This window comes from Aspergillus thermomutatus, assembly GCF_002237265.1.
Source record: "Aspergillus thermomutatus strain HMR AF 39 chromosome Unknown NODE_7, whole genome shotgun sequence".
Lineage (NCBI taxonomy): Eukaryota > Fungi > Ascomycota > Eurotiomycetes > Eurotiales > Aspergillaceae > Aspergillus > Aspergillus thermomutatus.
Window position 1 is genome coordinate 46,309 of NW_020798055.1, and position 26,416 is coordinate 72,724.

At 49.3% G+C, this 26,416-nt stretch overlaps 9 protein-coding genes across 9 annotated transcripts; 3 read left to right on the top strand and 6 right to left on the bottom strand.

Moving 5' to 3' along the window:
- Positions 1 to 207: 207 nt before the first annotated feature.
- On the bottom strand, positions 208 to 1,422 carry CDV56_105488 (putative tartrate dehydrogenase; the record flags this gene model as incomplete). Its single annotated transcript, XM_026759107.1, has 3 exons — positions 208 to 558; positions 623 to 1,113; positions 1,164 to 1,422. 3 exons carry the CDS (start codon positions 1,420 to 1,422, stop codon positions 208 to 210), a joined length of 1,101 nt encoding a protein of 366 aa, XP_026618485.1.
- Positions 1,423 to 3,208: 1,786 nt separating this feature from the next.
- Positions 3,209 to 5,386, bottom strand: CDV56_105718 (CeGAL family transcription factor; the record flags this gene model as incomplete). Its single annotated transcript, XM_026759337.1, has 1 exon — positions 3,209 to 5,386. The coding sequence occupies one exon, from the start codon at positions 5,384 to 5,386 to the stop codon at positions 3,209 to 3,211; it is 2,178 nt and encodes a 725-aa protein (XP_026618486.1).
- A 753-nt stretch (positions 5,387 to 6,139) lies between these two features.
- On the top strand, positions 6,140 to 6,594 carry CDV56_105931 (uncharacterized protein; the record flags this gene model as incomplete). The annotated part of the gene is made up of 2 exons (XM_026759550.1): positions 6,140 to 6,422; positions 6,482 to 6,594. 2 exons carry the CDS (start codon positions 6,140 to 6,142, stop codon positions 6,592 to 6,594), a joined length of 396 nt encoding a protein of 131 aa, XP_026618487.1.
- An 807-nt stretch (positions 6,595 to 7,401) lies between these two features.
- Positions 7,402 to 8,706, bottom strand: CDV56_106013 (putative isoamyl alcohol oxidase; the record flags this gene model as incomplete). The annotated part of the gene is made up of 4 exons (XM_026759632.1): positions 7,402 to 7,821; positions 7,900 to 8,105; positions 8,153 to 8,166; positions 8,225 to 8,706. The coding sequence occupies 4 exons, from the start codon at positions 8,704 to 8,706 to the stop codon at positions 7,402 to 7,404; spliced, it is 1,122 nt and encodes a 373-aa protein (XP_026618488.1).
- Positions 8,707 to 9,421: 715 nt separating this feature from the next.
- CDV56_106141 (uncharacterized protein) lies at positions 9,422 to 10,840 on the top strand (the record flags this gene model as incomplete). The annotated part of the gene is made up of 1 exon (XM_026759760.1): positions 9,422 to 10,840. One exon carries the CDS (start codon positions 9,422 to 9,424, stop codon positions 10,838 to 10,840), a length of 1,419 nt encoding a protein of 472 aa, XP_026618489.1.
- Positions 10,841 to 11,108: 268 nt separating this feature from the next.
- CDV56_106250 (enoyl-CoA hydratase/isomerase family protein) lies at positions 11,109 to 12,217 on the bottom strand (the record flags this gene model as incomplete). The annotated part of the gene is made up of 6 exons (XM_026759869.1): positions 11,109 to 11,239; positions 11,290 to 11,409; positions 11,572 to 11,650; positions 11,707 to 11,736; positions 11,795 to 11,925; positions 12,013 to 12,217. The coding sequence occupies 6 exons, from the start codon at positions 12,215 to 12,217 to the stop codon at positions 11,109 to 11,111; spliced, it is 696 nt and encodes a 231-aa protein (XP_026618490.1).
- A 1,033-nt stretch (positions 12,218 to 13,250) lies between these two features.
- Positions 13,251 to 16,635, top strand: tmpL (putative NRPS-like enzyme; the record flags this gene model as incomplete). Its single annotated transcript, XM_026760005.1, has 8 exons — positions 13,251 to 13,824; positions 13,885 to 14,019; positions 14,069 to 14,151; positions 14,210 to 14,313; positions 14,377 to 14,664; positions 14,727 to 14,823; positions 14,874 to 16,209; positions 16,262 to 16,635. 8 exons carry the CDS (start codon positions 13,251 to 13,253, stop codon positions 16,633 to 16,635), a joined length of 2,991 nt encoding a protein of 996 aa, XP_026618491.1.
- Positions 16,636 to 17,373: 738 nt separating this feature from the next.
- Positions 17,374 to 18,463, bottom strand: CDV56_106654 (uncharacterized protein; the record flags this gene model as incomplete). Its single annotated transcript, XM_026760273.1, has 3 exons — positions 17,374 to 18,176; positions 18,251 to 18,385; positions 18,433 to 18,463. The coding sequence occupies 3 exons, from the start codon at positions 18,461 to 18,463 to the stop codon at positions 17,374 to 17,376; spliced, it is 969 nt and encodes a 322-aa protein (XP_026618492.1).
- A 975-nt stretch (positions 18,464 to 19,438) lies between these two features.
- ergS lies at positions 19,439 to 20,971 on the bottom strand (the record flags this gene model as incomplete). The annotated part of the gene is made up of 1 exon (XM_026760378.1): positions 19,439 to 20,971. One exon carries the CDS (start codon positions 20,969 to 20,971, stop codon positions 19,439 to 19,441), a length of 1,533 nt encoding a protein of 510 aa, XP_026618493.1.
- Between the last annotated feature and the right edge of the window lie 5,445 nt (positions 20,972 to 26,416).

Below are 26,416 nucleotides of genomic sequence, written 5' to 3' on the forward strand. Positions count from 1 at the left end.
AAAACTTAGTACCTAGTAAGCAAACTAGTGTACAGTATAATTTTTACAAGGATTCAAATTGAAGTATAAATCATTTTTAGTATATAATAAATAGCAGCTGATCATCTTCTGCGTGCTAAGATGTATGAGTTGTATTCATCTAGTAATATCCATCCGTATCTACTCCATACGCGCACTGGATAGTCTCAATTCTCACAGCCGATATGCTTACTTTGCACCGGCCAACTTCCGAATCTGCCCCACCACGGCCTCGGTGACCTCCCTTGTGGTAGCATTTCCTCCCAGATCGCGGGTCAGAATGCCCATCTCACAGACATTTTCGACGCAGTCCAGAAGCTTCTTCGCCGCGTCGTCCTCGCCCAGCCAGGCCAGCATCTCAGCGGCAGTCCAGAACGTCGCAACAGGGTTGGAGATTCCCATCCCGGTAATATCAAACGCAGACCCGTGGATCGGCTCGAACATGCTGGGATTCTCCCGCGTGGGGTCCAGGTTCGAGGTGGGGGCAATGCCGATGGACCCGGCAAGGCCTGCAGCGAGGTCGGAGAGGATGTCAGCATGCTGTGTTTCATGGTCAGTATTTCTGTCGCCAGGCAAGATAGCCGAATCTGGTCGGGCCACTTACAAGGTTGGTCGCCACGATCGTGTCCAGCGTCTCGGGCTTGAGAACCATGCGCGTGGTCATCGCGTCCACCAGCATCTTGTCCACAGTGACATCGGGAAAGTCCTTGGCGACCTCCGCAGCCACCTCGTCCCAGAGGACCATGCCGTTGCGCTGGGCGTTGCTCTTCGTCACGACCGTCAGCAGCTTACGAGGTCTCTTCTGCGCGGTCTCAAACGCAAAGCGCATGATTCTCTCCACGCCGTGGCGGGAGAAGATAGCCGTCTCGGTGGCCACTTCCCACGCCTTGCCTCGGTGCGAACGTCCGCCCTGGCCCGCGTACTCGCCTTCGCTGTTCTCGCGGATGATGACCCAGTCCAGATCGCCGGTCTTGCACTTGCGGAGAGGCGACTCGGTGCCGCGGAAGATTTTTGTTGGCCGGACATTGGCGTACTGCTGCAGGGGCTGGCAGATGGCGAGGCGGAGACCCCAGAGGGAGATGTGATCGGGGACATCTGACGATCATCAGTAGGGGCACATCCGAAAGACTGATCATTGATCTTACCCGGCGCACCGACTGCACCAAATAAGATCGCGTCGTGCTTCTTCAGCTCTTCCAGACCGCCGTCGGGGATGTATTTGCCGGTCTTCTTGTAGGTCTCCGAGCTCCAGTCGTAGGTGGTAAAGTTGAGCTTGAAAGTGTTGAGGGTTTCGCTGAGGGCATTGAGGGCCGTGATACCAGCCTCGATGACCTCGGGACCGATGCCGTCGGCGGGGATGGCAGCGATGTTGTAAGTCTTGTTGGGGAGAACGGATGGGGACATTTTGATGGTGTCTGAGAAATCTTGAATGATTTAACAGAACAAGACAGGTTGTCCACTGCGGGGGAGGAATCCTTCTAATATATTGGCGTCAATGGTATTTCCTTGAGATACCCCACTTTTGGAGGTTGTCGTGCCGGACATTGTCAAGTCCGGAGAAACAGAGAACAAGCCGGGGTTGTTCACCTCCGGCGGCAAAATATGTCCATACACCTATCTCCACGTCCTGATTATACATCACACACTCTTTCAATTACAAAAGCAAGCTATAATGAGAGAAGCGTAGATCTGCATCTGGATCCATATTGTATCGTTCAGCCAGTACTTTCAATTGCTCCTCTGAAAGAATCCCTTCGAGGACGCATCCTTAGAGACAAGTTAGCCGGCAAAACTGTGTTTCTTTTAGAATCTGGTAAGGGGTCGCCCTACCAAATTTATGTTTCCGGTAATTTCTCCAATCCACGACCTGATTCTTCAAATCTTCGAGATCAGGAAGTACCTCAGTGCTTTCAGCGTAATGATTGACCTGGGCATCAATAAAAGCTAGATGATGTACCATATCTGACGTGCGGCTGTAATTGCCGAGCCAGGCTGTCTGTATGACTTTATCAATGCCTTGGTTCCCCGATTTCGATTCAGGTAAAGCTACTCTCCCATTCTCAAGTGACAGTTCAGGGGTGAATCCGTGCTCCATGTGAAACATGAGCGAAGCTAGTGCAAACATGTCGGATGCCTCGGACAAAATCGGCTATGGGCCATTGACCGGAAGTGGGAGATCTGGAAAGACCGGGTTGGGTTGGCCGCAAGGGCTGGCAGCGCTGAAATCACAAAGAACCGCCGACAACCGATCGTCAAAAAGCACATTATCAACCCTTACATCTGCGTGCACAATACCGAGGCTGTGGAGGTGGCGCAGGGCATCGGCAATATCGCGGTATAATCTGATCCGGCGAGCCTGTATTGATTTCACATCCACAGGTAGTTGTCGATATTTGCGGAGATATAATCCCTCCGGCTGATCGGTATCGATGGCTTCTATGATGTGGGGATGTGGTCTATTTTGCAGCAGCTGCAAGACGGTTCGCTTATCTTTCAGTAAATTGAAATGAAATAGTGTGTCCGAAGCATAATGCCAAAGGTCGCTTCGAGAGGCATCACTGCTAGGTGGTGCGAAAATTCGGCAAGTCTTGAGAACAACTTGGTCGCTAACATTGTAGACTTGGCCAGAAGCTCCGACACCCAAGATATCCAGACCATGCTGAGGTTGTAAACGCACAGTGTAGGTTTCACATGTTGAAGGGCCTTCTGGGATGTCGAAAGGGATATTGGACTCAAGGTCGTTCGGACTTTTGTTTGCAAATGAGAGCCTCTCTATGAAAAGGGAGCTTATGCGGGAGAAAAAGCCGAATGACTGTAATATGAAGTGTAGGAGTGACTGTTGTAGGTACGAAAACCGATTAACCATGTATGAGAACATGTCGAAGGTGCCCTTGAGTAGGGAAAGGAAAGCACGCCAGCTCAAGGGGCGCGCAAACAACATTCATGTCACATGATCCATATCTCACATGACTCCTCGCCAAACAGACCTGGGAAGTGGGAACAAATGAACTTACCTACTTCTTCCATTGACTTTCAGGGTGTTGAGGTCAATACGTGAAGCTTTCCTTCTACCTTGAGATTCAAATGAGGTTGTCCTGAACCCCGAAGTTGAAGCGAGGGATAATATTTCCTAGTTTATGATGATATACTGTACCAACGTTGGCGAGTTCATAGCATTGAACGAACAGAATCATGAAAAGTTTCCGTGAATCATCCAAGGGCCATCCGCAACACTCCATAGATTGTTTATAGCACACGGGTCGGCATTTGCAAAAGGAGCGAGTTCCTGGCCTGCAGCGATCGCATAGGACAAGTGTGAGCCCATCGTGTCTCCGAAAATCAAACCAGCTGAGTTCAAGTCATTCATACTGCCAGCCTCTATCCCGAGGCTGGATTGGTCATTGTGCAGACTGTAATCCGACGGCTGATGGGCCTGGTTCGACATTGGCTGTTGCTCATGTGCTGTGGGGGATAGCCCGAATGGTGTTCTCTCGGGGATGTTCGAGGTACTCATTCTCGGCGTGAAGGGCGAAGACAGGGGATCTGCTTGCGACATGCCCTCATCCTGCTCTGAGAATGCATCTGTTCTACCATTCGGCCCTATGTGTATGTGAGCCTCGCTGGGAGCTGACCGCGTTATCCGTGGTGTGCTTCTGGGAAACGAGCTGGGTACCGGAGATTTTTGGCCAGAATCAGATGCTAGGTTGATTCTCAAGGCCGACTCCATGCCTTTGATCGCTTCGATACAGGTCTCCGGCCAGCTACTCTTCCGCAAGGAGAGATGTTCCAATATCAAGATGCCGAGTTTAGCATATTTCAGGGCGCTAATACTTGAAAACTCGCCCTCTGATGCTGCGTACATCAGGATAAGACAGGCCATCCAGGTGGCCCAGGTAAACGATGGCCAAGTCAATGGCGCTTGGTGTTTTCTACCGTCTGCTGCATCTTCGCCGTTTTGGCTACTATTATCAGCGAGTAGGTACTTCCCCAAAGCTGAAACCAAGGACCGTGAAGATTCAATACAGGTGTGTAGGGCTGATTTGTATTCCGGCGAGAGTTGTTCAGCGGCCAGTAATGGTCGATTCATTGATATGATCGACTCGTGCCTTAGGACCACAAGCAGTAAGCGGTGGTAAGGTTGCAAAGATGTTTCGTGCAGGGACGGATGTTCCAGCTGCTCCTCCATGGGATAAACGTCGTCATAGACCTCGTTCCACCATTGCGCAAGTTCACCGTTGACATAAATGGCCTCGACCGTATTGTCATGACTGTGCAGTATGGATTTGTTGCGAAGTTCCAGTATAAGACCCCTGAGCCGTGCAAACTTGGCAAGATGGGTAAGCAATCGCAAATGGCTGCGGGAGTCCTTTGCTTGTGGCATCATTCCTATCTCTCCGTGCCTTTCACTCCCTGGATAGCAGACATCGATGTCGTCATCCTGCATACTGGGGGGTGTGCCGAGAGCTTGGGACAAATATCTTTCTAGACAGTAAATCGACCAGAAAAGACGACGGCGAATCTCTGCATCCTCATGACCGAAGCACGAGAAGCGTGCGGGACAGCGATGAAGACCCAGATGGAACGCCGTTCGAGTGATCAATCCTCCGACTCTGGAAGCTGTATTGAGACGTAACACAGATGTCAGTACTAGCTGGACGCTGAATACTGCCTGTAGCAACGGCAGTGTCGATGGCTCCAGAAGCAAAGCGTGGATGCTTTCCATCGCCTCTTGCACGGTTTGATACACCAGAACCGAAGGGATCGGATCCGCCGCGGTACCAGAGTCCTGCACCTGGCGGTTATCAACCACGGACATAGAGAATATGGAGCGTAAAATAGCTAGATCGACACGATTCAAAGTCTCGATTCCTTTCTCGCTGACCTTTTCCATGACTTTCAACACGGTCGGCGCATGCAGGAAGGGAAAGATAGGGTGCCAGTGTTCAAAGTAGCTCCGCGACCAACTCACGAGCCTCTCAAATGACACAAACTCAGGGCTTTGAAGAGACAACTCGTCTTTGAAACAAAGTTCATCAAGCCCGTGCGACTTTCCGGGACTTCTTTGTAACTGATCGTCTTCGCCAGGCACCAAGCTCTGGTTCCTGACTCGCGCTTTCTGTAAGACCGCTGAACGCCTTGCAAATGCATTGTAAACGGTCCGGATAAAGTGAATTCCACTAGAACTTCCTAGAAATGTGGCGGAATCGTCCTGTTTTGTCTCTCTCATAATGCCAATCTCTCGAGGCGAGGGTCGGGACCTGCCTGCGATTGAGGTCCCTTTGCGCCTTTTGGCTGGTCGACCGTGGTACTGCCATTGCACGTCGTTACATTCGCCCAGACCAGTCGTAGACGAAGAGGGTGTGGTCATATTGACCCGGATCCATAATCACAGCCTAAGAATTGTGTGCCAAAACATTTGCGAAGACTCTCGCTCCCACCAGTTGTGGACTTGGTGATGGAGTGGGATGACTAATCCCCATTCTCGCGGGGGACATCACGTGGCCCGCCCGGGTTTTCCAAGTCCGCCAGCCAACTCCCATCTTTCTTATGTGGATATTCCAACGAGGTAGCTTTTGTATAATCGGATCTTCTATCCTGACAATTGAGCTCCCTTTATCCGAGTTGCCACTATGCCTCCAGGTACGATTATCATGGTGATTTTTTGCAATCTTTCGTCAGTTATGGTCCATGGAGATGTCCTTAGATTGGTGTTACTCCGCTTCCTGGCTCTTCTGCGGCCATTACGATTGTCGGCAAGAATTTTGCTGATGGCAAGATATATACAGAGGCCGAACCAGTTAGTCCTATTTCCTGCGGGTTATGCAGACAAAGAAAATGCAAGGTGAGTCGGGTGTTTGTCCTCGGACTTGACCTGGGACTAACGTGGCCGCTAGTGTGACCGCAGTCTGTATGGATAACCGTTCAATAAGTGCAGTGGTGAATGCTACAGAAACTAAGTGCCGTGGGCAGTCCATTCTGCTCCCAGTGTTCAGCGAACCCGTCGAAATGCAATTACCCAGAGAGTGGGAAAAGGTAGGTCATCTGTCCTCTTCCCCCATATGATCCCGTTCCTCATGGCCTGTGCAGGGGCCTACCATTAGGCTATATCAATCAACTAGAAATGCGACTTGCAGACACCGAGCTTGCCTTGTATGAAGCGCTTGCGACTCTACGCACAATGAACGGTCCGTCACTCGTCCGAGCTTCCAAAAAGGCCCAGATATCCCCGAAACAGAAGGCTGCACGAATGGAAGAATGGACACAATTTCCTTTGCACGAGCCATCGGATTTGGAGCGCTGGTTGGAGGCAAAGAGCGACCAGTTTACGATAATAAACAACGTTCGCGAGCAGCGCACAATGTTTTCGATTGAGGCAAACAATCGTGACGCTGGCTTTCGGCCACGTGAGATAATTCAGTCCAGAGGCAGTACAGTGCAGCGTCAGAATGCTCGGCCTTCCCAGATGTCCAGAATTTTTATCGGAACAGATTCACCGGACGGCTCTCGATCAAGTCTACAGATGAGCATAAACCAAGCCACTTCGCCTTCAACTCCTGGTGGGACCTCCTTGAGTGAGCCATCGGGACATGGTTTCTCAGAACAGGTTCAGGCGTCTTTCGGCGAAGTGATGATGTCTGGGGAGGAGAATCAAATCAGCAAGGCAGTACAATTATCAAAAAAGCACCCAGCCATGTACTTCTAGCATCAAGGCAACTCAACTTCGACACACGAGGAGAAGTCAATTGTTGGGACCTTGTCGGGCATATTTTCCTCCGTGGCCAGACATGAAGGCTTCGGTCAGCACAACTTATCAAGAGTGGTCAACGATCTCCCTGGCTTATGATTGCCAAGCCCCACGTGTGGACAAGGAATGAATTGGTCCGAATTTACAATGAGCATCTAGTTTTAGTTTTTACGGGTGGAACTCCTTGAATAAGTACTAATGAGCAAAGTTGATGCGGACGAGCCGAGAAGAATAGTTGGGAAGCAGGGGCATCAATGTTGCTCCACTCAGAAGCTTTTGAGATAGACACCTATCATGAATGTCAGGAAGCGAGATTGGAACCGGAAGACGACCGTTGACAGATTGTCATATCTGCCAGGCACCGATTGTTCTAGTTTATTTAACTTGCATGGAAGCTGTCAGTCCCAGCAACCGCATATCGAGCATGCAAGCCAATACGAACCAGGTACTTTACCGTTCTTACATTACTGGCAAATTTGAAGCGTAATCCCTCTTGGCGTTAGGGTTCAGAAAGAGTGTGAGAGCATAGATACATGCACCGGTTTTGCAAACAAGTGTATTCAGTCAGAGGCAAACTATTGCTAGGGAGCCTTGACATTAAATATGTTAGTCCAACAAGATTTCACTTCTGCAACCCTCTACCTCCGACAGAGCAGCCCACTGCGTAAATCATAAGTCCACGTGTCACTTCCAACACCACTCCAGATGAAAAGACTCTCGTTCGGGTCATACTTGCGTTTAATTGCAAGCAGCCGGTCATAGTTCTCGCCATAAAAGTCATTCTTCCAGGTACTGCTGAACGCGCTCCCCTCGTTCATGTAAGAGCCCGTATCAGGGGCCCAACGCCTCCAGACCGGTTCTATAGTCGAGTCCATCAGATCAGGAATCATGCGTGCTGTTTCCACGAAGGCATCCCATGAAGCGAGCTCACTCTCCTTTACCAGGCGATTCGGATAGAAAGAAAGACTGCCAGTGACCACGTTCGCAGGCACAGGGTACGTCTTGAGAACGAACTCGGTGACCACTCCAAACTGGCCCCCACCACCGCCTCGGACAGCCTAGAAGAGATCTTGATTCTCCGCGTGGCTGGCCACTAGACGACGGCCGCCCGTAGTGATAACTATGACCTGGTATACCTGATCCGAGGCCAGGCCGTAGTGGCTAGAAAGCAGACCGTGACCTCCGTTCTGGATCAATCCACCGGGTCCGACGGTGGCGTCTTCCGCGCCTATAACAGTGCGGTGGATTGCATGAACGGCAGTGTATATGGATCCCCAGGTGTTGCCACTCCAATGATCACAACGTCCGCGGTGCGGTTGGAGGCAGGCACAGGCCATGACGGCTGATGGACAATGTGCTTAAAGTTGTGTGTCCAGATTGAGAGCGAACATGCGCTGGTAGATCTAGTTTGAGGTTCAAATTAGTTGACAAGGACGCCAAAAGTCTACCAAGCTCGCATACCGTCCGCTGAGATCATGACCTGTTCCCTTCACCACCATACGGATATTTCTGTCGGATGCCCACTGCATTGCCTTGGCCACCTGCTCCTCAGTCGTAGCATTGACAATATACTGTGGGAGAGCCCCAATGCTACAGCCCCGGCCCTCGGTATAGCCCGCAACACCAGGAGGTACGCAGGAGTTGTTGGTATAGATCGAGTAATCAACGCTCTCAGGCCAAGCAGAGTGGTATGCAGCATAGGACCAGTAATTCTTCACGATTGTGCAATTCTCAGTTGAGCCAAAGGGATTCCCCGGATAGCAAGACGACGCAGCCGGGGCTGTCTTGATCAGGGCTCCTTGGATTGACGTGTTCAGCGCAGCCCATTCTTCAGTAGAAGGCCATTCAGCATCAAGGGGAGAGAGTTTGCAGTGTGGCTGGGCGAATACTGCACTGGGAAGAGCTAGGAGAGACGCAAATACCTTGGATGAGGACAATAACATTTCGTAGCTTGAGGGAGAGAGGATATGCAATAATGGCAGTATATTACTACGTCCACGGCGAGGGAGGTACGGTTTTTATACCCGTACTTCCACCCATATCCCCCGTTATCTCGTCAAATATTGAATCGGGATCCTATTGATGATGCCATGCTACTATGTTCAACACCTGCCGACGACTGCCGTATGAATATTGAACCAATGCTGTGGGGAAATGATCAGCATCTAATTTGAAGTTGTATACACGGACTTGATCACTATTGGCTCTTGATTCAGGATCGTGTTCCTGCTGCGCAGATCTCGCTTCTATCATACTCGTATATTCAGGCAGAAGTAACAGCAAGAACCAAATTCCGACAGTCATGGTTATACAATAGGAAAGAGTCCAACTATATATAGAGAAATGTTCCACTACCTAGTACATATTTGAAGTGTTATTATTCACCCAAAAAAGAACGGCCCGCAATTCAACGGTTTCTCCATGCATTCTAACTACATGGAATTCATCCGAACACCCGAAGAAAGCTGATCGATTCAATTCTCCTGTTAAGAAATACATTCACTGAAATCTCCGAATCTCATCCTAGGGATCAAAGCCTTGAGAGAAACCATGGTCAAGGCCAATGAGGGTTTGACGCCAAAGGTCCACCAGTCTCCACTCTGCGTACTCGTACAATTTTTGCCTCTTTAGGAAGATTGCACCAGATTTACAGTTCCCATGAGGGCTCAATCCTTGCTTAATTTCGAAGAGGAGAAGGAGAAATTCTCCCAGAGAAGAATTATATCTCACATTCTTCTCTTTCGAGAGGAATTCCTTTACCACCCTTCCTCGTCACTCTCAGCGCGCGCAATGTCCCTCAACATCTATATCGAAGACCCCCGGCAATGCTACGCGGAAAACGACATCATCAGGGGACGAGTCATTTTCGACTGTCCTCGAGATTTTCACGAGATCAAGGATGTCAGGCTAACCTTCTCGGGTTGCTCCAAAGCCAGGATTCAGAAAGTCAAGGGCCCAGCGGCACCCACAGGCAGCTACCAAAGCAAATGCATCTTGTTCGAAAGGGAGAGAATCCTTGTCCCGGCAGAGGAATACAAAGTACCGCCTACAACCTATGAATGGCCATTTGAATTCCGTTTCCCCCCTCATATGGAATCACAAAATACATGGCCTGAGGCGCGGCCATTCCGTAGCGACGAGAACCAACCATTACCCCCATCATTTGATGCCGAGTGCCATAATTCACAACGAAGGATATCCGCAAGCATCGAGTACCGGCTCAAAGTTCAGGTCTTCAAGCCGCAGCGGGGTTTGTTCGAGCGAAGGTCCCCTGCATTTGAGAAAGTGCTGCATCTTCCATTCGTCCCAATGGCGGCACGAGCGCACGCCCATGCTATCGAACTAGAGAAGAAGCAAAAAATCGACCGCACATTCACCGTGCGAAGTCTATGCTTGTTGCCTGAAAATACCGACCGGTTCCTGAGCGTGCAGGAGAGATTCAAGTCCTGGCTATCTCCCGCCCAGTTGCCCTACTTTTCTTTCGGTGTTGATTTCTGGTACCCGTCTTACCTTGTTCATGGCATGCCGATTCGACTGTTGTTGGATGTGAATCCATTCATTGACAACACTAACGCCCCCCGAATCCCAGAGATTGTCTTACAAACGATCTCCATTACACTTGTTGGCAGGATCGCCGCTCGGGCGTCCCCTCCGCTGATGGGATCTATGTCAGGCGAGGTAGACGAAGAGACCACGCTCCTCTCCAAAACCTCGTTACGGATGGCTGTTAGCGGACAGATGGACCTTTCCGAGCGATTCGGCCAGTTATCATTGCCTGCCACTGATATCACTTTCAGCACATTCAATCTAAGCCGTTCGTGCCGGCTGAACATCTCGCTGGTGTTCGAATGCGCAGGAAAGTTGTTAAAATTCGTTGCTACAGATCTGGAGGTAGGAGTACTCTCGAATGTTGAAATGACGGCAGAAAAGGAGATTTTAGCCAGGGGCTCAGCAGATGAAGGCTCCAGTCATGCTCGGGAATATGTGGCCTATAGTCCGGACGAACAGCCCCCGTCCTATTCGCCTTCATCAATTGTCTCCGAGTGGAAGCAAAGTCCAGCATTTAGAGTTTGGTAGCGATCCAGCCCACAGTTCTAGGTATATATGGCTATAGTAGCACCAAATGCGACGATGAAGTGGTTGAGAGATTTATATACAGACACGTTATCACCGTGGTCATCGAATTCAACATATACATGTTGCTCTCCAGGCATGTTCCTGTTGAGCTTCATTTTTTCACTAACAGAGCTCTCAATCTCCCCATAATGTACACCCGAGGCAATCAACCATAGGAGCAAAAGCAGGCCTTTATCCGATGGTTTATTCCCCATTCGGCGGTTATTCCTCAAGATGGCGTTCTCCATACAGGTGCCCGCTTCTCGAGAAATGCACCGACCCCCTCAATCATATCGCGGGTCCCGAATGCGGAATAATAAAGTGACCGCTCAAAGTCATGGTCATGCTGCAATTCGTCCGCTGACAACGCGTGAGTAAGGTCAAAGCAACAAGAGAGTAATGAAGCTTACCTCTGCATATTGCCTCCTTTGACAGCATCAAGGTCGATGCACTGTGAGTTGCCAGCTTCTCTGCAATCTCCAACGCCCCAGACAAAGCCTTTCCAGGCTCCGCCAGTCTGCTAACTAGTCCTAATTGATAGGCGTCATGTCCAGAAAGCGGCTCATTGAGCAGAATCATGTTCATTGCCTACATAGGACCTTGTAAGTTTGAACCCGTATCAATGGAGCGAGCCTTTGCGAGAGAGCAGACTACCCTATACTTGCCCAGAGCAGCGGTCACTCTCTGCGTACCTCCAGCACCAGGGATCAGGCCAATTGATATTTCAGGAAGTCGGAACTCCACGTCTGGCGTGGCAACGATAAAGTCCGCCTTGAAGAGTGATTCTGGTTAGATCCGAAGCCGTCTGAAAGGTGGATATAAAATACCATCAAGGCAAGCTCAAAACCACCTCCAAGCTGTGAGAAACGAATTCGTCAGCGGCACCATAGCAATACTCAGTCCAGGAGACCATACTGCTTTACCCTCAATCGCCGCAATAATCGGCTTGCGGACCTTTTTCATTCCATGACAGAAATCTTCAAGATACCGTTTCTGACGAGCAGTTTCGCCATTAAATTGAGCAATCTCTTTAATGTCGGCACCAGCTGTATGGAAAGCCCACGTCCCAACACGTCAGCTACATACTTCCTGCGTTTGCGGTCGTTGCCATCTCTCCTTGCTCTAACACCTACCAGAAAACATGGCGCCCGAACCAGTTATGACGATGGATCGGATGTGCGGATCAGCCGAGGCAATCTCTAGCTGCCACAAAAGCTCGTCGATAAGGGTCTGACACAAAGCATTTCGCTTGTTTGGACGATTCAACGTGAGTATCCGAGCAGATGTCTGATGTGTCTGAGCCAGAATAAGTTCTTGGGTCTGCTTGGAATGATCCATGATGCTGTGCACCTGAGGCTCGGATCACACACAGCACTACGAACAATTCCAGCTCCAAGGGAAGCAGGCCGGGCTAAAAGGAAGTTCAATATCTGGCTGAAACCTTTCCTGACCGTTTACCTTTCCCATGTAGGGGTTGAAACACACGGAGTTCCGGCCCGTGTCAAGCTGTCACACGCCACAACGGCTAAGCAGCTAAACCGGGTGTAGCATGTCGAGAACGCCCGTTTCGCGACATAGCGTCACACCTGGGACGAGTCAAGGAGGCCAAGATGCCGCTTTGAAGATTCATAAGATTAGCATAAGCACGTTAGACCGTTTTCATACGAACCCCCGCTCGCAGATCCGGCTGAATTCCGTCTCTGCGTCAGATAAGGGGTCTGCAAGAGTCGAGAACGATCAAGAGTATATGCATATGAGGACGAATCATGATGACGATCGTCCTGGCCATGATGAACCGATTGGTCGAGGGCGAATCCTTCAGACGACCGTTGCAGAGTCGACCTGCGACCAGGGTCTTTTCTCCACTTTCAAAGTCACCCTAGTGCGAGTAAAGCCACCAATATCCAAGAGAAACCCAAGAAGGAGCATCAAGATGGCCTATGATCGACGAATTTGACCCCGCTTGCCGAGCCCATTTCTACCCAGGCCGTAATCGACCATGCGACTCCAGTGACGTGATAGGAGCCTGAAGAGGCCGAATCGAGGCAATTGACCGTTCGAGATGCATCAGCTTGTCTCACTGCTGTTCCGCAAACACACCCTCTGGCCATGAGTGACTGCCGGGGTCGGGCGGTTCTTGTTTCTGACATAGTAGGGGTGGATCTAGCAATCAATTTCGAGGTCATCTATGGCTTGGCAATTCCTCAGCCAGACTCCAGGCAACATGTGTTCATTTGCTCGCAAGCGGAGAGATTGTAGCACAACGGGAGCACATATATCAGGGGAGGGAGTCCTCTTGTGCTCAGCTGTTCTTACAGCCAGGCTTACTTCTTGTAACGAGCTCTGGTACTATTGACAAAATCTCCGAGAAATGGAGTCTCCTCTGATCTCACCCCGAGACGGAAACCTTTTCCGATCATTCGGGTTCGGTCCGCAGTGCCCTGTTCCCTATCCCACTGTTCACCAGGCCTTCATAGATCGTGCAACGCAATATCCTGACACCATCGCCATCTGTGATCTTTCCCACAACAAATTGGTGGAGATCACATACGGTAAGCTGCTTGTGTATTCCCAGTTCATTGCTCTTCGACTTCAAAATCATGGTGTGGCACCGGGCAGCAGGATTGTCCTTTCCACAAAACGGAGTGTGGAGATGGTGGCAGGTATTCTGGGCATCCTCATGTGTGGCGTGCAGTATGTCCCCCTCGACGGTGCTGTTGTTCCGGACCAGACATTGGAACATGCTGTGATTCAATCCAAGAGCTCCGTAGCGTTGTGTACGGGTGCCTTTGGGTCGAGACTGCATGCCTTTCCGCAACTATCTTCGCTTCTGATACTAGAGGAATTAATCGCGGAGGCGGAGCGTACTGGGTTCCGGGTTGACACCACTCGTTTGATTTGTGAGGGAGACGAGAATTCGGGGTGCTATGTGATCTACACCTCTGGTCAGTCTGTTCTCGCTGTTGTGAACCGAGTCTGAATCTAATGCATTCCTCGCCATGCAGGTACCACCGGCACCCCCAAAGGTGTCGATGTCACGCATGGGAATGTTACAAACGTCGTCTGCCATGCGCCTGGCAATTTGGGAATGTCCCGTGGCTCCAGGGTGGGGCAAGTATTGTCAATTAGTTTCGACATGGGTGAGTATCGGAGAACTGCGACGACCAAAGTCCTTACTGAGACGGCTAGGTGCATGGGAAATACTGGGAAGCCTCTGCAACGGCGCGACTTTGGTCTTAAGAGGGTCCGATTGGCACGCAGCGCTACAACAGGTGAGTCTGAGGTATCATGAAAATATTCGATGCAGCCGGATTGAACCTCGCCAACTAGGTTGATACGCTGATATGCACCCCGAGCATACTCAGTCGATACCGTCCCGAAGATTTCCCCAATATCAGATGTGTCGCCACTGCTGGCGAGCCATGTTCTCAAAGGTAGTCATTGTCCACAAAATGTGTCTCCGCATCTAAGCTGACGGACTTCTTTGACTGTTCTAGTCTCGCAGACAAATGGGTGGCGAACGGAGCAACCTTCTACAACTGCTGCGGCCCAACAGAGATCACCATCATCAACACCATGCATAGACACAAACTTGGCCAGCAGTTGACCATCGGAAGGCCTCTCCCAAACACAAGTGTGTATATACTGAACAATAAGCAACATCCAGTTGCGATTGGAGAGGTTGGGACTATGTGGGCTGGCGGAGCAGGGATCACAAGAGGGTATCTCGGACAGCCCGACAAGACTGCCGAACGCTATCGCTATGATCCTTTTGTTGATGATGGGTACGCCTCCAGACAATTGGTCAGACTGAGGAGCTTCTCGCTGACAGATGGATTGCGTGCAGCCACTCAATGATGTTCAATACCGGCGACTTGGCCCGATGGCTTCCGGATGGGAACTTGCAAACGCTGGGACGCAATGATGATCAGGTCAAAATCAAGGTATGTTCTGTCGCCTTTTTTACCCTATTCACAGCCCTGAAGGCAAGTAGGGCTTCCGTGTCGAGCTAGATGGCGTCAGCGCGTCATTGGCGTCGTACCCGGATGTTATGGAGGCTGCCGCCATCATGGTGGAAGGAGACCTGGTCGCATTCGTCACCCCTCGGACGCTCAGTTCGCAGGAAATAGAGATACACTTGAAAGCGAGACTCCCATATTATGCTATCCCAACGCAACTACATAGCGTGGATGCGTTTCCACTGACGCCAAATGGCAAGGTCGACAAACGGGCCCTGGCTCAGTTTTGCCGCTCCCAAAAACAGACACAATCGCACAGTGTTTCGGAGATACTGAATGAGAAGAGGCAGATTATTTTCAGCTCTCCTCACGAAACTGAATCAACTCTATCAGAGTCGTCAGAATCACTCCACAAACCCTTGCCGTTGGCGGAGAAGAAGGACCGGAAGGCCATTCGGGGGCTCAGGTACCGCATTTTCATTGTCTACAGGAGGCTTTTCACGCTCGTATGGCTGGCCAATATTGCTGCTCTTTTGTGTGTTCTGCTCGTTCCGAAGGTTGGGCCCCAGTGGATCTCAACGATCGCCTTCATCAACCTTACCATTGCTGTCCTCGTCCGCCAGGACGCTGTCATCAATATCCTCTACACAATCTGCTGCTCAGTGCCAAAGTCATGGCCATTGGCGATCCGTCGCCGGTGCGCAAAAATCTATCACCTTGGTGGAGTTCACTCGGGTGCTGCAATGGCTGCTACGGCCTGGTTTGCCGGCTCTATTGGTTACAACATTTACAACTGGGCCGACGATGCAGGAGTGATGGCGAAGATCTCACCCGCAACTCTCACCCTTTCCCTGCTTGTGTTGCTTCTCTTATGTGCAATGATCGGCTTTGCATATCCGACTTTCAGGAAGAAGCGTCATAATATGTTCGAGCGCATTCATCGCTTCTTCGGCTGGACCATCCTCGGCATCATCTGGATCCAAACAATCTTCTCCATACGGGACCAGTGCGGCGTAGACCAAACTTTAGGTCGGGCCGTCGTCTCTTCGTCTAATTTCTGGATGTTACTGGTCATCACCGCTAGCATTGCAAGCTCGTGGATGTTCCTACGGAAGATTCCCGTCGATGCCGAGGTCCTCTCCAACCATGCCGTGCGGCTTCACTTTGACTATACGATGCCGGTCAACGGGACTTTTACACGACTGTCCGAACGGCCTCTCTTAGAGTGGCACTCCTTCGCGACAGTTCCAGCCCCAACCGCAGTGGATGGTAGACCGAAGGGGTACTCATTAGTAGTATCGCGTGCAGGGGACTGGACAGGACGGCAGATCAGCAAACCACCCACGCACCTGTGGATTCGTGGTATCCCCAGTAAGCCCTGCTCTTCTTTCAATTTATTCTTCTACTAATCCGTCCGCAACAGCGTGCGGCGTGATGCGCATCGCGACCCTCTTCAACAGAGTCGTCCTCGTTGGAACCGGCTCAGGTATCGGACCTCTACTTGGCCACATCCAGGTCCCAACATGTCCTTTCCGCCTGGTCTGGTCGACGCCAAATCCGGTGGATACATTTGGGAAGGATATCGTGGACGCAGTCTACGACGCGGATCCGGGAGCTGTCGTGCACGACACGAAGAAGCAGGGCCGGCCGGACCTGGTGCGACTGACGTGGGATGCGGTCCAGGATTTCCAGGCGGAGGCTGTGATTGTGATTTCGAATGAGAAGCTGACCAAGAAGGTGGTTTACGGGATGGAGACGAGGGGAATTCCTGCGTATGGGGCTATCTGGGATAGCTAGATCGTTAGTCTCATGGTTGTTGAGTGTAGTTGATGTACTTGTCCCTATTTTTCAGATGGTATAAGATGAAAGGTACATAGTGTAGTAGCGGTCTGACTTGGGTATGTCATTACTCCGATTTTTTGCGCGGTGTTGGGGATGACGAGATTGTAAAATCTGTACATTTCATACGACATGGTGAAGATGACTACGAAGCTATCTTAGGGGCCTGCCTAATGATATATCAAGACAAGATCTCCCGTGCAGGAAATTCAACTATGGCCGTGGATTCTTGCTTTTTTCTTGTTTTTGGGCTCTAGTATAATCTCTGATAGATGAGGTTTGACATAAAGTTCTAACTCTCTCTAATCTCTCAATCTAGCTTAGACATATATTAATACTGCCCAGCGGATCTCGTCTGATCAGCATGATAGTCCGCAAGGAAGACACCCAGTCGGATTTGACTTGAATGACCCACGGAAGGCCAGACCGTTCACATCAACTCAACGCGATAAAACATTCAACCTCGACCATCTACTCTTCTTGATCGATATATTCTCTGGATTAGTCCGTGCCTCATACAGAGCCTGCTGTAAGGGGACATCATGCAGCGAGACCAGCGCGGTCTTCTTCCAGAACTTGTATACAAGATAGAATGCGAGCACAAGGGGGATATCCCTACACTAGTCACCCTGGCCAGAACGTGCGAAACAAATGTGTACTTACAGATATGATGATACAAAGGAGGCGGGGTACCAGTTACCCCGAGTGAAGACTGCAAAAACCCCCCGTCAACAGAATGACGATGCAAGCGATGAGCGCAAACCACGAGGTGTAATCTATTGCGACCGATAAATCAGTCATTCCACCCTGCTGCAATACTGGGCAAATATCCAGTTCAGCCAGAGGAAAACACACACGACCATGAGTTGTGCCACGGCAGCTCCCTAGGGAAATCCGCTGCGCCTTGAACGCCTTGAGCAAGCGGATATCATTGAGCGCAATCGTCCCCCACGACACCAACACCCCCGACGACGTCAAATCCAACAGCCAGTAGAACACGGTCAGAGCCCCATTCGAGCAGCTCAGATACGCCAGAGAGGACACCGCAATCTGCAGCGCCGCACAAATGTACGGAACCCCATGGCGCGTGGTGCGCAGGAACACAGCAGGCGCGTGGCCTTTCAGCGCTAGGCCGTACAGCGTCCGCGTTCCGGCGAGGATACTCTGATTGGAAGCCGACCAGGCCGAGGTGAGTACGATGGCGTTGATGCGTGAAGGCACGGCCTTGATGCCTGCATCGACCGCCGCAATCACGAAGGGGCTCTGCGCGGCCGTCCCGGACTCATCGGATAACCTGGGATCATTGCTCGGGACAATCATCCCGACGATCAAGACAGCCACGACGTAGAAGATGGTCACACGCGCGAAGACCCGTTTGCACGCACGAGGGATATTCTGTCGTGGGTTGTGCATCTCCGCTGCGGCCATCGTCAGACTGTCCACGCCGGAGAAGCAGCACACGAGTGTTGTGAGCACGGCCCAAAGCCGAGGAAGCGACCCTAAGAGCCCGTGGCAATGTAGTCAGCATATGGACCGGGATCCTTCCAGTAATGAAACCCGAGACGCTGTGTACCCGGAACGCCGCCGAGGTTGATGACGAGGCCCGTCAGGACGACCCCGGTGATGAGGAGGATTTTGAGAATGGCGAAGACGAACTCCAGCTCGTCGTAGACCCGAATGATAAGTAAAGCTACTACGGCGGACAGGACTATGAGCACCGTCACTTAGATCCCGGGATTGAGGTCAGTCCAATACCGAATGAGGACGACCGCCATCTCGGGCCCATTACTGGACAGAGTGCCTGTGAGAGTCGTGGTGATCGACCGACTAAGCCAGAGCAGAAGAAGGCTGGCGGGGACAGATGAGCCTCTCCGTAGAATTCAGCGCTAAATAGACGCTGCTTTTGACCCCATGAGGATGTTTCAATAGAGCGAATCTGATTGGGTCGAGTCTAGTGGCCTCGGTTGCGTGCGAGGGCGACATCCAAGCTTTAACAAGCCTTTATCAGCCAGTGAAGCTCAAATAGGCATCGTCACACAGGCTAGTGGGAAATAGATTGAAGTAGCACCGTTTATAATGCATGTACCAGTCCCAGGAGCTGATCAGATCATATAAATTCACACTTGACAGAGCGAGATTGCAATCAGCAAGATGTAAGGTGGTGAGCGGAACACCAAACTCTGTGGCTATATCAACTTTCTGTAATCAGGATATATAAAGTAGGGTCTAGTTTATCACTGTGGTGGCGCACCTTACATGAAAAAGATCTACAGAGTGAAGAACAGAAAACATGAGAAATCCAACCTTGATCTCTGCGTCGAATATTCAATTTTCCATATATAGGGCTCCTGCCTCTAGTAGGCTCATATTATCACTCTATAATTACACCCAGCCTTCGAATGAGCGTATGTGGACGTGAAGAGAATTAGATGAGAAAAGCTGCAGCCTTAATGCAAACCGTTCATGGAGAGAGACGCAGACCATTGTCCTTTGCGTACATGCATGGAAGGATAAAGAAACATATAATTTGCTTCGCTCTTGGGAACATCAAATTAAATGAAACAAGGACATAGGAACACGCTGAAGAGAGGGAGATTACAAAGAAGAATCAAAGAGGCCAGAGTAATGAGAAATGGTTGGGACTGAACAGAACAAAAGAGTCTATATCCAAACAAAAAAAAACGAGTCAAGAGACAGTACCGGTCCCGGAAAGATCCATATTGTTCAGTTCCCCTAAAAAGCGTTCAAATGAGAGGTCAGATTATTGCGGGACTGAGCGCTTGGTGCTGTGATCGAATAGCAGCTTCCGGATACTGATGTTAGCAACATGAGCCATAGCGATAACGGGCCGTGGTTCTGGGATCTTCGACGGAAATATTAGGTAGAGAGGCGAATCCTGCTCGTCATCCGGCTTGAACTTGTCAAAATACGTCTTCTTTCCGCCGATTGGGAGTCGTTGGAACGTATATCGATATATCTGCCGGGTGAGATGCGCGATAGGACTAGGCATTCCTGACACTTCTGCCAACGAATCGGAAGGCTCATAACCAAAACTAAGATATGAGATTCCGATTTGCCTCAGCCAAGCCATTGAGGCGAATATTAACAGGTCGCTGATCCCCTTTGGCGCTCCAGGGGCAGCGATACACGGATCAACGTGATATCCATTCTTTGCCCCGATCCATCGTAAGGCAGCGAAACCGTTGACTCTGCCGTCTTGTCCTCGAGAATAGATGTATGTCATGAGGCTCGGCATTAAGAACGGGTCGTACTCTGTGATGAATGCTTGAAGTCTTCCCGACTTGTTGCGGGCCATGCGCCACTCTTCATAGATTGCACACAACTCGATTTCCAACCCGTAATCCGTCTGTGGAGACGGAGTATAAATGTCCAAGGTAATGCCGCCTTTGCTGGGATTGAGGAGCTGTCGATTCTGAGTGAGGATACGTTTCCCGTGGGTCTCGTGTATAACCTCGTTCATCAGAGGATTCAAGACCCGCTCTTTTCCAAACTGCAAGACCGTCCATTTCTTGTTATGTGTTTTGGCATAGCCCAGAAGTGTCTCTCTGGCGCCGAGGAATGAAATATCCCAGCGCTTTTGACGTCGGTAGCGGTTGAACTCATCGAGAACGTTGGATATCTGACTTGGGTCGCACATAGGATCGCCCATCACTATAGCTACCCTGTTCAGAACCTTGAAGCATAAACCTCCGGTTCGATCTCCATCCACGAAAACATTGTAGCTGGGGTCAAGGAGTCCCATATGCGAGGCTTGACCATATTGAGTCGCCAGTCGCTCCACGTCTTCAGCGGAAGCCTGTCCGTCCAAGCTGACGATGCGTTTATATGGTAGGGATTTTCGGCCGACGTTGATGGAGCTGTTTCGTAGGCTATGTGCGTCCTCTTCGCTGGTGCGGCTAGAGCCGGTGGGCCAGGTATCATAGGATCGAGCTGTAAGGCTATCGTCGGATGTGCTCGTACTACTGTAGGTGCTCCCACTGGAACGACCGTTGCCATGGGGAACTGATAGCCATGCTGACGAAGCCACTTTAACAGAGGGCTCCTGATGTTCGAAGGGATCATGAGAAATATGGTTAACATCCCACTTCGTGAGGCGAGAATGGCCGTGATGCAATGACTGTCCGATCGTCTCCGCCAGCAGGACCCTTCTGCAACCTTCTGCTTTGTTGTACTCGGCCCGGCAGCGTTTCCTTCGTTCTTTGTTGGCATTCGTGGTCTTCTTGGGCGTCTTAGGTCCTTCACCCGGGGCGAAAGGGGTACAATCTGGCGTCATACCGACTGATGATTCGATTCGAGGCTTCTGGTACAATGAGGATAAAGGATAGAAACTTTGCGTAGGCTGCATAGATACAATCTTGGGATATGGTCCAGAAGCATACTAAGATCGCAGGAAAGGGAAGTAAAAGTCCATTTGAATGACTGCAGGCCTCAGCACGGCCAGGGCATGTTATCTCAGGCCCCAGTACTAAACATATTCGGGAAATGTGCAGGGCTGCCCTAGTCGGATGGGCCCATAGGAACAAACCCAAGCCACTCCGGATTAGGTAAAAAGTTGTCATCCTCTTCAGGGCACTCCAATCTTTCCAGGATACAAGGGCCAACCGCCAGGACAGAAAGCTTTCAGCCCAATACCACCATAGTCACCATTTCTTGTTTTAGATTGTTGCTCTCGTTTCCTTGGGTCGTTCGGGTAGCTACTAGCCGTTTGGAGAAGTCCTTCCGTCCCTCTTGTCATGGAAGTCAGAGGCTTGCAGAAAAATCGTCAATGTGGAGTGGAAAATAAGCTTCAGAAGGCCCTACTCATCCGAGGATCACGAGAGGAGAAAGGAATGTTCTCCAGGGCTAGGCAACACGATTTATGATTTGATAGATCTAGGCGCTATTTCGGGATCTCGTTCGGGTTTGCCGGGGCCCTCGGAACCCGAACTCCAGGCAACCATCGATGTTCAGCCCTAAGAGTGTGGCACAAGTCCAATGTGGAAGTATTCTGCTCTCTGTCGTTCAAGGCAGTTGACTACTTGAATCCGAGCTTTTTGGTGATCAACTAGAATGTGTCTTTCATCATAGAGCTCATCATAATCGCGACCAAGAGGGAGACAGGCGTCCAGAGCCTATACAGTAAAGTGAATCCAAGCTTCAGAATATGGCTCATACCGACACCGATAGGTTGGAGACTTGGGATCCAGAACAGTCAAGGGCTTGATATGACCGATCCTAGTCTGCAAATATACCCTAGCATGAATATATGGGCGTTCACTATTCTGACTACTCGTCACACACCTTTTATTCTAATCAATCATTCTATCCCGTTTGCTTTCTGAAGGCCCACAGAGTAACTTCGCTTGGGTTTAGGGGTTACTCGAAGCTGCGAATTCAAGGACATCCAAGAAGATACCTTCATCCGTGAGTTTACACATATAATATAAGGACCTGCGAAATTACTGCTGAAAATAGCTACTTTCAAGGCCAGAAACAGCTGCCTTCCACCCATAACTCCAGCAGTGAGCCGCTATTTAACCACCCACTACCTATATTAGTACTACTATTCTACACCCACTAAGCACTTTTAGTCACCCTCCTAAGCTAACGTAATCCACAACCGAGCAGCACACCCAACCGAACGGCACACGATCTTGACCATGGTTGGAGAACCATGAAATATCTTACAACTACGCAATAAAATGAAAGCCTTTTCTCAAACATAAAAGAATTGTATTATCTACTAGGGCAGCTGGTTCTAATATGACCAATTTGATGGCAGTTACTGCATCGTGGTGGCGCACGCTTTCTAGGAATCGGATCCTCTAAGCCCATTCTCTGTATTGCTTCTTGAGCAAGTTGTTGACCTTCAGACCCTGTCAGAACGCCCCCAGTAGCAATAAAAGATCTGGGGGCTGTACGCTTTCGCTTTTGTACCTCATTTGCTGCACGAAGCTCCTTTACCTCCTGATCTAGTAGGAGGACTTTATGCATGGTACATTCAGCCGATTTTGCTAGCTGACGGATTGCTTCATTTAGAGGACTTTCAGAGTTGTGATTGATCAGTCGTTTAATGAGGTGCATCTGCTTTTGTACCTCAGCAGTTGTATAAGGAGTCTTTGCAGTCCATTCCTGATCTGAAGGCCTATGGGCAGTAGATGGTGGTGTAATATGCTTGATAATAAGCTTATCCAACACCCATTGGCAATTCAATGGAACAAGACCAGAGGCTTTAAATCCACTGCGGATATTTTTGGACGATAAGGCCTTTCGTGCTTCTCTATAAAGTGTCAGAAAGTTCTCCTTATCAATATGATTAATGCCCTTTTGAATGCTGCTCATCACCTGCATGCCATATGCCTCCTTTAGAGGTGCAAAACAGCCAACATCAAGTGGTTATAGCTTATGAGATGAATGAGAAGGCATATAAAGAGGGATGATATAATGATTCTTGCAGAAAAGATCAAACTCTGCAGATTCATGGCTAGCATGGCCATCTAGAATCAGAAGCCAGTGTCTCCCTAGCGTACGCTGCGCAGTATGCTTTTCAAAGACCTTTTCCAACCATACTAATCCAAGCTCATTATTGGTCCATCCATTATCGCTCAGACCAATCAGCCATTCAGGGTCAATATCTTCATACCATTAAGATTGATGGACCTTGCCAGAGAAGATAATCATAGGGGGAAGAGACCATCTAGAAGCATTGATAGATTCAATGACAGTAACCCATTCGCGATTTCCTGGTTGTATAGCTTGTACACAGCTATTTCGATGACGTGACGCAGTAATGACCTTTGCTGTAGAGGCCACACCCATTTGGAAGCCAGTTTCGTCAAAGTTGTAGATATCCTGTTCAAGAATACCATATTTTACTATAGTATTCTGGACTACGTTGAACCACTGTTTGATGATCTCTGGATCCTCACATTTTGCACGCTGATAATCATATTTGCGGGTGTATTTTGATATAAGATCATCATGCCGTTTGATAAAGTTGCTGACCCAGTTCTTTCCAGTTGATGTGCCAGGTTTCTGATGAGAAAGTAATAAATCTGCCATCTTGCGTACGGTAGCATGAGTTGGTGGTAGGCCGCGCTCATCCATATCAAGGATCCATTTCTTCAAAGAAGCTTCCTCAAGATTGCTAAGCTTCTGGCAGTTTGCTGGTATATCAGTCCGTGATTTTCGACCGTTAATTCGGTATGTAAGTGTGCGGTAGGGAACGTCATATGCTGCTGCTGCGGCACGAATACTTTTGAACTGGCCATTCTTAAATGCTTTTAGTGCAAGCTGTATTCGATCTTCTGATTTGATCACTGGATCTGCAGTCTTTTGTGGCATGATAATGGTTGTCTGGCTCTGCGAAGCAAGTCAGGGGCGAAGGAGCTGAGGTGGCCGAAACTGCGTGCCGCTCTGTTGGGTGTGCTGCTCGGTTGGGGATTACGTTAGTTAATAATGTTGGCGCTTAACTTTAATAAGTTATTCTCCCCATTTCCACTCATAAGTAAAATAATGAATGCTAGAAATAGCTCCCCTCTGCAGCTAAATCTAGCTCCCCTCTCTTTTACCTAGAGTAGTCACATGTATATAAAATGCCACTTTTCCCCTAGTGTGCTCACAGCCTCACCCCTCTAATCAAACGCTCCTTACCTTAATATACCTCTTCCTAACCCTCGGTGGAAGCGGGTTGGGTAAAAACGAAGGCACGGATAACTGAATCCCAAGGTGGGGTGCAATTGAGGCGCACGTGATTTGGTTAGCAACCCAAATTAGGCACTAATGCCTTTGGTACGGCGGACTATTTGTACAAAAAGACACATCGAAATTTTACAATCTTTACATATACCCACGCCATAGGTAGGGAACACCACACACCCACAATAGTGATATTGAATACTAATACTATATACTAAGGATTTCGAATACCATAGTATCGATATCGAATTCTTATATAGTAGGGATATCGAATCCTTATATAGTAAGGATATCGAATACTATAGGAGGGATAGCGAATACCATATACTAAGGATATTAATATATCATATAGTTATATAATTATGTGCTTAGGTGAAGTTCACACTTTAAGGTGCTTCTTGTCACAGGCTACGCCTGGATGTTGCTTGGCTTCGGCCTGCGCGTCGTGTTCCTCACGTGACTGTTATTGACATCACGTGCCTCTCTTTGTGTTCGCCTATTCGATCCCCATCTTCGTGGGCATCTCTCTCTGTTTTCCCTTTCTCCCTCCAACGAATCCAATTCTTTGGTTGATATCGTTAGATTCAATAAAAAGGGCTTTGGCCCCTTACACTTCTACTGCTTAGTCTGCTGTACTGCCTTCCTCTTCTAGCTGCTATGCACAGGCTCCTATACCCTATTAAATTTACCTTAACCTCTCTATCTTTATACTACCGCTGCATCTTTATATTATCTTTAACCTTACTATTACTAAATACCTATTACTATACTATTTCTTTTCTTATTTTCTACTATTAACTAGCTTTATAGGCTCCTATATCTTATTAAAATTACTCTTGTAGCGGGCAAGGCCCGCTGTATGCTCGAGCCTATCGGCACTCGCGAGCTGCCTTAGGCACCAACGATATCACGAGTTCACCAAGTCACGTGACCTCGCACACATCTTTTCTTGTTCGGCCGTTGCGGCCCTAGTTAGAACCCCTTAGCGATTTCTTACCGTCCAAACCTAGGTCATAGGTTGACCGGCTTCTAGCCCGTGACAACTCTCTATTAACTATTCTATTATACCTACTCTCTGCCTTCTTATCTCCTAATCTTAGATCTTACCATTACTATTCTTAATTCTTATACTTATTTACTAGAATAAAGTCCTCTATTCTTACATATAGAATATACCTTTAGGGGCCGAAGACGCCGAATCGGGCGATTCTGGTAGCTGTTTTGGGCGGCTTCGGCCCCGGGAACTATTCCCGAAGGGGTAGTATTCGCATGCCGCTTTACATCACCAAAATTACAATGGCAGCTTGGTAACAGCGTTACGTGCTCAGCGAGACCCACTGAGACAGGACTATAGCATCAGCATCCCACTCCCCCACACAGCGTGATCCTGCAAGCAACCAGCTGTTTAACAGAATGACAAGTGACAAGGGAAAAAAATGCCCATATCACTGAATGATCCTAACTTAGAGGATTATAAATAGCCTCATCTCCTCCTAACTGCTCTGGAGCTCGCACATCCTCACTTATCTTTACATTGAATAATCACTCTCCTTATACAATGGCGTTCTTAGGTCTTCCCAAGAAAAAATCGCAGCATTATGGAAAGAGCAAAGGCCCAAAGTCCTATCTCTACTATACTCAGTGGCAGAAACTGCATGTTGCAAATGGGCCAACACTCCCCCAGTATGCTCTGAGAACGAACTTAAGCGCAGCTTCTGTGCGCGGCAAATGGCATAGGTGAGCTCTACATCACTACTTAGGAGTTACAGAGGCTTATCATCGCTAGATTCTGCGCTGAGTCTCGCCATGACCCGGATATCCTGCTAAAGAACCTGACCTCAGCTGACGTCAAGTCTTGGTTCAATTGGATTAATGACAACTTCCGCAGTTCAATCAAAGCTCATGGGACGCTCGCCAACTATTAGAGGACTCTCAAGAGGCTTTATTTCATGAAAAATAGGAAAAATATGCGTTCATCAATGGTCAAAGACTGTATTAATGTAAGATTCATTTTTCCTGAACGCGAGAAGAGGCTCTTTAA